Below are 13,484 nucleotides of genomic sequence, written 5' to 3'. Positions count from 1 at the left end.
TTATCCGAAACTGAGAATGCAGTAGATTTCCCTCGAATTGTTTTAGGGACAGACAATGTGATAGGTCCGGAGTTAAGGTGTCGATGTAAATTAGATAAAACACCCCTCTGCCTAGGAGTGATCGGATTATTTATTTGACGTTGATGTCGAAGTAATGCAGTCCTTAGAAAAATAAAAATGTGCCTCGTAGTAGAAATTATCTTCTTGAATAAATTTGACTAGAACGATACTCGAAGAAGGAAGCTACTTGAAGAAATTTTCTGGACTGGAGTCGAAGAAAACACTCGATGACAGTACACAACTAGTTAACTTGATCGCGGTTGCTGGACTGACACGATTTTTCTTTGGTAATTGTTGACGAAACCATCTTTAAAATGGTTTACCTAATTATAATCTTCATACCTGAAAATAAATATTTGACCTTATGGTCTGCCCTCTCCGGACTGTTCTTTTATTTTACATATGTACAAATTTATTTCCACACAGAAGGAGAGGGGCGCTTCGAGGAATCTAGGAAAGGAAGAATGCCAGTCCGTCAGTCTTGTTGTAACATTTGTACTATTCAGTGTAAACGTATAAGGAAATAAAGATTTGTTTGTTGAACAATTTGAAGTTTTTCTCTAACAACACTTCTAACGCAAACTGTGTTTATGTATGATTTACTTTCTCATTTGCAATGAGAAGAACGAATTACGAAAATAAAGCAAATGAAAACAACAATTTTAAAGAAATGAGTATTAAAGAAAGACTCAAATCCATAATCAAAAAATTGTGGAGACAATATAAAAATATCAATTTAAATAATCCTGATAATTTCAAGAGAATTACAGAGTATCGAATGACGCCCATATCGCTTTAACAGTAAATTATGAACAGTGAGTCCACATCTCTATGAATGCTAATTTTTCTTCGCAGATACTTCCACTTTAGTCTCCTCTCTAGACTGTCGGATATAAAATGATGCAACTTCTCTAAACATCGACAAGCACAACACATAGAAAACATCTCTAAAGCATAAAGTTTACGACAATGAGGATGATTCGCATTTTCCTTCCGGCAAACTTGCCTTAGACCACCGTGACTTAGAATTAGATATCAACTTGTTTTCATGACCCCTTTTCAACATAACATCCCTCTCCCACACTTTGTTCATGATTGCGATGTTTCTCAAACCCCCTATTTTCCTTACTTCACTAAAACACTCCTTTTCACAGCATATACTCAACTCCCATTTCAAGATACTAAACTCCAAAAGTTGTATTTCATACACGCGCATAAATACCATTACGGATCATTGAACCGTGATAAACTCCTTGTAAAAATTTCTATCAAAAACTTTTCTTCTGCGTATAGTTCGAATCGGCTACATTTACTAAAAAAAAATCAATTTTCGAAAAAATGAAAACAGCCGATGAATACAAATGAAAATTAATACCACATACAAATTAATTAAATGGACGTGTATTTTGAAACTGAATTTGTATCCGATAATAACAAATAATATACATATAATTGAATTGAATAATGCTTATGATCAAAGAGATGAATAAATAGATTTGTTCACTTGATTAGGGTAATATTAATTAATCATTGTATATCAATTTACAAGGCTTTTGTCGAATAGAATAATATGTATATTCATGAATCAATCACTCGTCGAATCATTATTAATTATTGGGTCATAATTAAATAATTGAAAATCCGTAAACAAATTTCTGGAGTTGGGATTATTTTTACTTCGGGTTTTTTTGGATCCAAGGTATCTTACAAAATATCTTGGAGTCCTGTTTAAAATTAAGACCTACAAATAAATGAACCCGAACCTAATTTTAAGAAATGGTTCAAACCTCCTTCTCAACATCATCTTTGTGTTCTAAAATAAAAATCCACTTGCTCCTAAATTTTTCTTACTTAAAATTATCACTTCCCCTTTAACTTTCCAAACACAGTTTTAATTCCACTAACCTCTTAAATCAACCCTAAATAATTCCGCATTTGTTTCTGTTCACGTTTTACAACATACTAAATTTGTTTGAAAATCGAAATTCGATATCGTCAATCATTAAACTAAAGTTACTTTAGTTCTTTTCGTTTTTGCGCTCAAAAAAACCTACAGGTTTATATCGACTGTTTTATGAATCATATTCCACTTGGCTAGGAAAATATTTTCTACAAATTACGAGCATCGATTTTTTCATAAATAAACGACCGCCAAACCTGTCTGTCTATTCGATACCGCGAAATCTCTCAATCCATCCAAAAAACTGATATTCCAATAAAAAATAAAATTCCTTCACATATGTATATAGCGAAGTTTTTGAACTTTTGCCGATATAACATTTTCCTTAACTGACAATTTTTCGAATATAGTATATTACTCATATAACTAAGTTTAACCTCATTTTTCACCTAACCAGGAAACATTTTAGTATAATAAAAAACGGAAGGAATAAAAAAAAAGGGGGAATTGATTTAAAAACTTGGAATTATAACATGCGGGGATGTATTTTCTCGATGACTGATTTACGTTTTGAAGCATTACTTTTTTAGAGTTAAAAAAAACTGGGTTTGAAAGAATTTACGTTTCGCCTCTTTAACACCAGAAGTCAGTAGAATAATCGTAAACTCTTGGCTCTTTAAACCTTTAACGAAACTTTCTCTCTTAAATCTGGTAAATGCGTATCATCAAAAACATTCATTAACAATGTTCCTCTTGCTCATAAAAAAAAAACTTTACAATCACGTACATATTTTCAAAATTAAAAAATCTCTTTTGTACCTACGTTTGAAATTAAAATTTTCTTTTTTTTTATTACTTAGCGCTAAAGGAATTTTCTAAAATCATTAGAAGTAAACAAAAGTCTTGTTAGACGACTTTATTTCTAAACAGAGAAAATTTTAATAAATATGCACATTTGTATTGATCCTTTGGGGTCGTCCATAAAGTATATGATATTTTATGGGGTAGGGGGGTCAATAAAATATCAGATTAATATCATTACTGGAAAAAATCGTCATGACGGAAGGGGGGTTAAAATTTCCGAAATTATCTATCACTTGCTTTATGGATGACCCCTTTATAGTTCAAAAATGTTAAAGATAAAATAACAATTTATTTTTATATCTATTTCTTCAAGTACATAACATCTTAAGCTATAATTAAAAGAACAAAAATGTTAAAGATAAAATAACAATTTATTTTTATATCTATTTCTTCAAGTACATAACATCTTAAGCTATAATTAAAAGAAAGTATTTACACAACAGGGTAAAATTTTAAAAAACCTTTCTATTTTTTATTTTTATAAGTCACCTAAAAGTAAATACTATTGTTTAGTTAGTACGTTCCTCTAGAATATTGCTCTTCAGGTGGTGTTAAGTCCATGGAATGAATTTCATTCAAAAATGCATTCATCAAAGGAACTTGTTCCGTGGAATTATTCTCAGATCCAAACATTGTATTAGTATTGTCAATAAACTTCTTTGCTGAAGCTTCACCAGCTTTAGCTAAACCCTTGCCATATTCGAGTCCCTCTTTTGTCGCATTTTGTGCAACATCGAAACTATTTAATAGTGATCCCTTAATTGATTCTAGGGCACGATTCGCCAATTCCTGTACTTGATTTAGTGCCTTATTAAAACGACTCTTTATACTTTCTAAAAATTCTTGAAAAAGATCGTCTGGTACTGGTCTGGCCAGTGCCTAAAAGAGACAAAAAAATGCAAAGGTCCAGCAAAAAATTATTTATCTTTACTTATGTATACAGAATCATTATTATTACGTCAGAACAAGAAACTTTTTCTAAATATCCCTAAGTTTATCGTTTTAAATTAGTTTCAGGACTGTTAATGAATTGATTTTAATTAAGAATACAAAAAAAAGTTAATACTGACGCCACTGATTGTGAGAAGTCACAATAACAGAAAATCACACAAAGAATGACACTCACAATAACAGACTTTTAATCGAAAGTAATAAATGTTTAGTGACAATTCACAAACATCCCAAATTAGGTTCAATTCCAAAACTAATTTAAAACAAGAAACATGGGTAAAAAAAATGTCCATTACCTAACAGTATCATAGTTTTCAAAGGTAGAATTTTAATCTGTTCATAACAATTATTTTCTAATTTCATTTTAGTAATAATCTTCATTTTCTATTTTATTTATTTTATTTTGTCTTCGCATTTGTTACTTTTAATTAAATTATTATCGCACCCTTTAAGACTAGTTTGCAAAATAATTTACTATTTAGTAATGTAAATAAAAAAATGTAATCCTCTTACCTGTGTGGAGAAACAAAATAGAAGGAAAAAAATTGCGAACTTCATCTCTGCATAAATGTTTGATTAAATCTGATTTGAAAAGCTGAATATCGTGCGGAAATCTAAAACGATTAATTGCAGTTAGCGAAGCAGATATCTGAGTATTTATTATACTGATCAAACTGACCGGATGCTACCACATTTATCAGTGAAACGGAATTACCGTTCATCAACAGTAAATTACACGGCTGATGTTGGCGAAGAGAGAGAATTATGGAAGAAAAGGTCCATTGTCATTACATAGAAATATGAATTTTAAAGTCTTTAGTGAATATTCATTTTTCTTCACAACAACAACAAAAATTAGAACTTTAGAACAAAATTCAAGAGCACTTAAAAAATAAGACAGTATTGAAAATTTTTTTTATTCTTAAGCCCTAATTGTTCTTTTTGTTATTTTAACTTTCATTAACACTATGAAAGGATAGAAATATTTAATTATTTTAATTACAGAAAAATAAAAATCATTATTCTAGTTGCTATAATTTTGATCGGATTCGTTAAGTCAAAGTCAATCGACAATTATAGCTCGTATACGTGACATCGAATGAAAAGCATCTATTTCGCACGTCACTTGTTGTTACCATCATAAGTCATATCGGTATGCAAAACGTATTTTGGAACACCAACCCCTAGAGGCATTGAGGATGATTCAACTCATCATTACTCTGGGCAGGTTGTCTCGTCACTTTCATGTTTCCCATCACGGCGCGACGTATTCCCTGATCTAGCTGAGGCGACGAGAAATTATTAACCTAATCATAACGATTGATAACCGGACCATGATAATTTCCCCTTCCTCCATTTGTCATTCGATTTCAGATTTAATTATTACATCACCTTTAAAGATTTTTTTAATCTATTATGGTAAAATAAAAAATTTTACGAAAACATTAGCGACTATAAATTGGAAGTACTTATCCTAACCCTTTTTGTAAAAATTTTCTCGTGGAATGTTAAAATGAATTTAACGAGTGCAGGGTTGAATGTCAAAAGGTGACGAGATATCACAAAGGGGTCCAAACGATATGGTACAAGCTGCTACTAATTACAGAGAGATAGAAATAGCATTGGAGGGGAGAGAAAGAGAGAGTTTGGATTAATTTGGACATTAGCATTCCACGTCTTCGCTTCGTAACATGTATAGTCCTCATCAAAACGGGAAGCCTAATGTCAAGTGTACCAGGTGGATTTAACTACTCACGCATCTCCCCTCTGTTATCTATATATCAAGTTTCCCTTCGTAACATTTTATAGTCCATTCCGTCATCTTCTATTAAACTTGCGAGACATTTTATTTAGATTAAATCTTTTGGAATTTCTTTTAGATTGCAGTTGATAAATTTTTGGTCATAACTTTTCCATTCTTTTATATTCCTCTTTTGAAATTTTCGCGCCTCACTCTCACTCCCAGATTCACTACTTGAGTCAAATTCAGACATTCTAGAAACCTAACTTATCCATACGCAATTCATTCTAATCGTCACCATCAATCGTAGAGGAGGTCAGCAAGATGCTAAACCTCTGCGAAGTGTAAAGGAATGTTAACGTGACAATCAAGAAAGGACTTAAAAGTCTAACATCGCTCATACAGAAACTAAGATATCCAAGCACATAGAAACGAAGAAGAAAATCTTTTCTAAAATATTTTGAAATTAATTCCCGTAGTTGAAACCGATTTCTGCTAATCGAACTCGTGTTTCTTTCTTTCTGTCTTCCCTTTGCATTTCAGATGGCAAGGGAGAGAAGTTAGGAAAAAGTAGCAATTTAAGATACCGGAAGTCGTGTACTTTTCCCATAATTTACCGCTTTAGAGGTAAATACAGTTTTCCTGCATTGCTGTTGTTCTTCCGGCTTTTGTTTCTGAACTATATATGTATATACATACAAGTGTTCAATGAGAGTAGCGCGAAATGCCAGGTAAGGTATCTGGCTTTTAACGAGGAAACTTTTTAACAAATAAATTTTCCAGATCAGCGTTCTCTAACTCCTAACTTTCAATACCGACCTAAAGTACGCGTCCATTTACTGTAATTAATTCTTTTCCCGAAAATCAAATAAACTCTTCAGTGAATTATGTATTATAATTCTTTTTTTATTTTTTAATTCCATAAAGTAATTTTAAAACAGGTGAATAACGAAAATTGTTTTTAAATAAAATCAAAATCAGCAAATTCAAAAGTCTGAATTCAGTTGTTCTGAATTGGAGAAGAAACAAAAAATTTAAATGTCAATAAAAAAAATGTCAGGTTAGAACACAGCAGTTGACAGCAGTGAATAATTCAATTCAGTGGAAGTTACAATTCTGTTAAAAAAATTATCCGTTTATGGTCTAGAAAAATTCCAAAATAACCATCAAGGTTAGTATAATCTGAATTTGATTCTAATTTTAAGAAAGAATTGTCCCTATAATAAAAATAACATTAATACAGAACGGAAATTTAATTTTTCTTCTACTAAACCTTTCAGAAAGGAACAGAAAGAAATGACGGAAATTAAACATCAAAAGAATGATGAAATCATCATGAACAGTGAAACAGGATTGAAAAAAATAACAGCCAAACTCAAATGGACTATAAAGGATTTTCAAACATTGACATCAAGTGAAAATCGACGACGATTTCCAAATATACAATCGTCGACATTTTTCATACAGGACAAAGATCGTGAAAAACCATTTCAAATCACATTTCACTATAATTACAATTTTCTTCATTTCAAATGTACACCAGATTTACCAAAGTATTCAACGATTGTTTGTTCAGTTCTAAACAAAAGAGGTATGAGCGATTGGCAATCGAGCTTATTTATTCCACCGTTAAATCGAATTCAATTAACACCCGAATTTCTGGTTCAATTGAAAAAACCCTACAAGCCATATTTGAATTTAGTTTTACTTTTTCAAATCGACATTATCGACGATGTTGTCACAAATCTTGTTTATGATTCAACACCCAGTCCAGTTTACAGTAATTTCGATCAATTTCGTCAAAGTCAAACAATTTGTGATGTGACATTTTTTATCGACAATCGTGAATTAAAAGCGCATAAAGTGATTTTGGCCTCGAGAAGTCCGGTATTCTTGGCAATGTTTCAACATCAATTTGCCGAACAAAATAATAATGTGACAATAGTGGATATAAGATTTGAAATTTTTGAAGCACTATTGCAGTATATTTATAATTGTGAGATAAAGGATTTGAATGATATCGCTGATGAATTATTGATTGCAGCTGATAAGTATTTAATTGATGAACTTAAGTTTATGTGCGAGAAAGTATTAACATCCAATATGTCGAAAGAAAAGGCGGCTAATTTGTTATCAATTGCGGCGCAATGCAAATGCGAAAATTTAGAAGCTTGTTGTCGTTTCCATATTTTAGGAAAATAAGAATATTTTAATTTTCTTGAATTTGTTTTTCAAAAATGTTTATTCTTTATCATTAGAACACTATTGTCAATTTGTACATCAGTTATGTTAAGAACAATAAATAAATTGTAATAAACTATAATTCAATTCTTAGTTATTTTACTTTTAGAAATTCTGCTATAAACTGTTTTTGGTCGATAATTATAATAAATCTTCTATGGTGAAAGGGGAAAAATGTCATCCATTCCAAAGATGACCTTTGAGTAATTTTTATTTAGAATCATCTTAAGTTGTTGAGCGTGTCCTGCGTCTCTGGTTTCACAGACAACTTTAACATCAACACTGAAAATGTCTGACATTATCCAAGCACGTTCGTGTATAATATCTTTTATCGAAACCCCAATACTGGCCAGTAATGTACAAAGTTCGGCAATTCCTCCCGGTCTATCGGAAACTTGGGCTGAAAATTTAACTAGACGTCCTTCAGCAGCGAGTCCTCTTTCTAAACATCTACCTAGAATTGTTGTATCAATGTTACCACCACAAAGTGGTAGGACGACCCTGAAATTAGATACCCGATTTAAAAGACTGAATATGACCACTACAGCAAAAAAAAATACCTTTTGCCCCTTAGTTCGTCCAGTTGTCCAGAGAGAATTGCCGCTAGGCCTGTAGCACCAGCGCCTTCGACAATACATTTTTCATTCTCCACTAGTCTCAAAATTGCAATGGCGATCCATTCCTCTTTAACGACCACCAGTTTGTCAATTAGAGGATTAGCGGTGGCGAAAGCATTGTAACCAACCATTGGAACAGCTAGACCATCAGCTAGTGTTGATTGAGTAGGAGTAAATGTTGGTTTATCTTTTTCCCGAGCCAAATGAAAACTAGGACACCTCTCAGATTCCACTCCCTTTAAAAACGTGGAAATTAAATTCAAAACTTTGTATGTGATGAAAGAATTTTGTTTTAAAGAATTCATTAAGTACTGAAATACCAGAACCCACAATTATGGAAACGTTTGGGAGTAGGGTCTTTATGGCCAAAGCGACTCCGGCAATAAGACCTCCACCTCCTACTGGTACAACGACTGCGTCAATTTTTTTCACTTGATCCACAATTTCTAGGCCAAGTGTTCCTTGTCCTGCCATTATGTCCGGATGATCGTATCTGAAAAATAAAATAGCCTGTTGTGTATGAATTTAATAATTAATTAAACTTTCTGCTAAACATCATACAAAATCTAAGATCTAACGCTTTCAATACAATAAAAATTTAAATGAATAAATGTAATGCTATTACTTTGAACCTGATTGTTAACTGAATGTCAATTTGACGTCTGTTTGATGGTAATTTAATTGTTATATCTCAAATGTTTAATAGTAATTTAATTCCTACTCTTCTATAATCTACTCCAGCACTCACATTACAATAAATAATTTATATCATCTATCCTACCGGGATAATTATCCCGATCGTTTTCTGAACAATTTTATTTATTATCATCTATTAATTCTAACTTACCCATTAATGTAGATTAATCCCTTCTCTTTAGCGTATTTCAGTGCTTCTCTTTTTGCCTCACCCATTTCAGCGCCTTTAACTATAACATTAGCACGATAATGTTGACACGATGCAATTTTCATTATAGGTGCCACAACAGGCATTACAACAGTCACTGGTATTCCCAGTGATAAGCCATGATAGCAAAGGGCCAATGCATGATTCCCTAATGACGCCGATATGACGCCAATTTTTTTCTGCTCCTCAGATAATTTTAAGAGAGCATTTCTTGCACCTCGTTCCTTAAAGCTTCCTGTTACTTGTAGAAAATCTTTTTTTAAATAAAGATCCACTCCTGTCATTTCGGATAGTCTGGATTGCTGGAAAAAATAGTTTCTGTTTTAAAAAAATTAAATTCACTTCATCGCAGTTATTGCATATTTAGTAAATGACTAATTTATTTATTGATTCATTTATTTACCACGCATGGTGTATTTATTACTCCCTCTTTAATTTTAAAAGCAGCTGAAGTAATGTCCTCGAATGTTATTTTCAATGGATTGTCTTCCTTGCAGAATGGATCCATCAAATCGTCAGTTCCAAACTTTAAATAACATTTTTTTGTTAAATGTGAAAAATTTTGTCTGATGTAATATAATATGATAGGAAAGTTAATTTTGTTGTTTTTGTCGTCAGTCGTACTTTGTCTTTTGGTAAAATTTATGTGTACCTATATTTATTTTATATAATCGTTTAGTAAATAATAATGTACACATGTAAACTTGCACATATACACAAAACACATGCAAATATAAACTATACAAACACAATACACATGTAAACTTACACATGTACATAAAACACATGCACATATAAACTATACAAACACAATACACATGTAAACTTACACATATACACAAAACACATACACACATATAAACAATGCACATTTACACTTGCAAATATACACAATACACATGTAACCTTGCACATATACACAAAACACATTCACATATAAACTATACAAACACAATGCACATGCAAACTTACACATATGCACAATACACATATAAAATTGAACATATACATATAAACTTACACATATACACAATACACACATATAAACTACACATACACATTTAAACTTGCACATATACACATATAAACTACACATTTACACAAAACACATATACACATATAAACTACACATTTACACAAAACACATATACACATTTAAACTTGCACATATAAACTTACACATATACACAAAACACATACACACATATAAACTACACATTTACACAAAACACATATACACATTTAAACTTGCACATATACATAAAACACATACATATATAAACTACACAAACACAATATACTTGTAAACTTTCACATATACAAATTCTTACACACACATTTAATTTATATTCAGTAATTAGTTATCAGTTTTCGATATAGGTATTAATAAATAACCTAAGTAATTAATTAGTAATTATTAATTAATAATGAGTAATTTATTAATTAGAAATTAATAAATTATTAATTAATAATTATTAATTTATTCATCAGCAATTTGTAAATTGTTAATTAATAATTAGTAATTAATAAATAAATAAATGTTAGCATTTATAGTAATTACTTTAATTGCAATTACTAATTAAAAAAGTAATTTATTATTAATAATTAATTAAGTTAATTAATTAATTAATTAATAATTAATTTCTAATTGTTAGTTTATAATTTACTAATTTCTGATAAACAAATGACTAATTGTCAATTAGAAATTAATTATTTTTATTTTAATGAATTTAATAAAACTTAATTTAATAAAATGAAATTTAAAAAAAAAATTTAAATATTTAAAAATGTACAAACCAAATTTGAAAATTCCAATTCCGAACTATTCATACTTTCTCGATATGTAACACTTTTAATACTGACAATAAACTACTGATGTACTCTAAATTCGTAGTATGTATGTGGAAAACATTCTTTATTTACATTGACCTTAAATGTTTTCACTTTACTTTTCATGTCTTTTTTTCTCTTTTTTTCTTAAGAAACAATAAGGCAGTTAAAACTTATCTAAGATCAAAAGTCAAGCATTTCACTGATAACCCTTTTTTTAAATATATGTTCTTTCAAAATCAATGATTCAAAGTCTTTCTATTTATCAAAATAGTTTGCTTTTTATATTAAGACGCATTTTTACTATTACCTTTTATTTATTTATTTTTTTTTTTTAAATTTAAAGTAGATTTATTAAAAGAAAAATATTCTATGATACAATAATATTGACACAATAAATTTTTCTGATAATTTTTGAAAAAACTTAAAAACATTGTCTGTAATATAGGTCATGAAATAAAGACAAATTTGTAGTTAATTTCTAACTGATTTAATTAGAATTTATAAATTAGAATTAGAATTTATAACTTATAATTATAATTACAAATTCGAATGTAAAATTGATGATTTTTAATTTTTTTAATTGGACATGCGGAGAAAAATAGTATATAATTGTTTTAATTTTGAAATTATTCTTTAATATCGTTTACAAGATTCATCAGAATGTATTTAAAATTTAAATCGCAATTTATGTGCATTGAATATTTGAATTATTATTCGAAAATAACAAACTGATTGTAAATATTAACATTTAATCGTCAGATTTCCAACTGTAATGAACACGACCGTCTTTTCCTTTATAGTAGCGTTCACCTAAGTAAAAACAAAAAAAAATTGAAACTAAAAAATATTTTTCATAATTTTTTATTATAAATTAAAATAAATATAAACAATTTTTTACTTTTTAAATGTTAAATAAAAAAATAACATTACGCATTTACTGAAATTAAATTAATTTAAATTTTAATTAATTAATTAATTAAATTTCAATTTCAATTTCAATTTAACTAAAATTAAAAAAAAAATTTTTTTCTTTTTAAATTAAAATTACGTTTTCATTACTATTGGATAATTATAATTAAAAATAATAATACAAATTTTTTAAAATGTAAATAATAAATTTGTCAAAAAATTAAAAGACATTTTTTCAATACTTACGTGCATTAACTTGAAGAGAAAAATTCATCATAATGATGAGCGTTATTGCTAGTAACCCAAACGTTTTCATGTTTCTGTTCGTTTTCAAAATTAACTTTAATTTTTTCCAAATTGCAGAACTATTTATATATGTTTGAAAATCTTTTAAATGACATTGAAAAATATGCTCATTACAGTTATTCTTAAAATTTATGTTTTAAAAAAAACCTTTAAATACATAGGTACTATCATTTCATATATATATATATATCTACACAATTTTTCATTCCAGTTACTCTTCAAATTTATGTTTTAAAAAAACCTTTAAAAACATGCAATCATTTCATATCTACACAATTTTATCTACTTAAAATACCCATTTGTAATTTTCTATTAGTTTTGCGTAAAAAAAAATTTTTTTTTTACGTTAAAATAGGTTAATGTTTGAAAGTATAATAAAAATTAAATTCTCAATTTATTATGAAACGAAAAAATTTAAGTGACAGTGTAATTACTAAAATTAGTTCAAAATATTACTAATGATAAAACTAATAGTAATAACAATAAATATAGTAATTATTATAAAAACAATATAATAGTACTAAAAATAATAAATATTAATATTAATAATAATTATTTTATTAATAATAATTATATTAGTAATAATTAATATTAATATTACTATTAATGTTAATTACAATTGTAATTATTAAAATTATGGGTTATTATCCAATTATAATTCAATCCACATGGGTTCCCATTGGAAGGTAAGAAAGAAACACTTCCAAAAAATTGGGTCTTGATATTTTTTTGAGCAAATAATAATATAAAAAAATATAAACCAATATTATTTTTCTATTTTCTTTTTTTGAATTATTAGTTTTTAAATAATAATAATTTACCCTGAATGATTGAAAAACAATTTTTAAAAACTAATTTCATTTTATTAACGATAATTTAACACGTGTTACAAATCACTTAAAATATTTTACAATTTACACTTATACCTATACATATACATACATTATTAATAATGAAGAATAAAATTATCGCATACGTTTGTTTCAAGGTAGGAAAAAAAAATTTTTTTCTTTCTTTTCAGTATTAAAAAACGATATTCTATTTTTTTACTAATCTTCATAAAAAAGCCTTTTTTTAATATTTGAAAAAAAATTTATGTAAGAAAAAATTTTGCAATTTACATAAAAATAGCTAATTTATAAAAATTCATAACAAATT

General features: G+C 28.5%; 3 protein-coding genes across 3 annotated transcripts; 1 reads left to right on the top strand and 2 right to left on the bottom strand.

The window, feature by feature from the left end:
- Nucleotides 1-3,209: 3,209 nt before the first annotated feature.
- On the bottom strand, nt 3,210-4,413 carry LOC122512811. The gene is made up of 2 exons (XM_043628890.1): nt 4,289-4,413; nt 3,210-3,703 (listed from the first exon to the last, which is right to left on the bottom strand). The coding sequence occupies exons 1-2, from the start codon at nt 4,331-4,333 to the stop codon at nt 3,338-3,340; spliced, it is 411 nt and encodes a 136-aa protein (XP_043484825.1). The 5' UTR covers nt 4,334-4,413; the 3' UTR covers nt 3,210-3,337.
- Nucleotides 4,414-5,817: 1,404 nt separating this feature from the next.
- Nucleotides 5,818-7,721, top strand: LOC122512794 (speckle-type POZ protein-like). Its single transcript, XM_043628865.1, has 2 exons — nt 5,818-6,687; nt 6,797-7,721. The coding sequence occupies exon 2, from the start codon at nt 6,813-6,815 to the stop codon at nt 7,716-7,718; it is 906 nt and encodes a 301-aa protein (XP_043484800.1). The 5' UTR covers nt 5,818-6,687; nt 6,797-6,812; the 3' UTR covers nt 7,719-7,721.
- An 18-nt stretch (nt 7,722-7,739) lies between these two features.
- Nucleotides 7,740-11,213, bottom strand: LOC122512786 (L-threonine ammonia-lyase). Its single transcript, XM_043628856.1, has 6 exons — nt 11,076-11,213; nt 9,682-9,804; nt 9,222-9,580; nt 8,705-8,867; nt 8,318-8,610; nt 7,740-8,258 (listed from the first exon to the last, which is right to left on the bottom strand). The coding sequence occupies exons 1-6, from the start codon at nt 11,106-11,108 to the stop codon at nt 7,913-7,915; spliced, it is 1,317 nt and encodes a 438-aa protein (XP_043484791.1). The 5' UTR covers nt 11,109-11,213; the 3' UTR covers nt 7,740-7,912.
- Nucleotides 11,214-13,484: the final 2,271 nt, after the last annotated feature.

Source organism: Leptopilina heterotoma, unplaced genomic scaffold (assembly GCF_015476425.1).
Source record: "Leptopilina heterotoma isolate Lh14 unplaced genomic scaffold, ASM1547642v1 Lhet_1, whole genome shotgun sequence".
NCBI lineage: Eukaryota > Metazoa > Arthropoda > Insecta > Hymenoptera > Figitidae > Leptopilina > Leptopilina heterotoma.
Note: the sequence above shows the minus strand (reverse complement) of the source record. Positions and strands in the feature narration are given on the sequence as shown.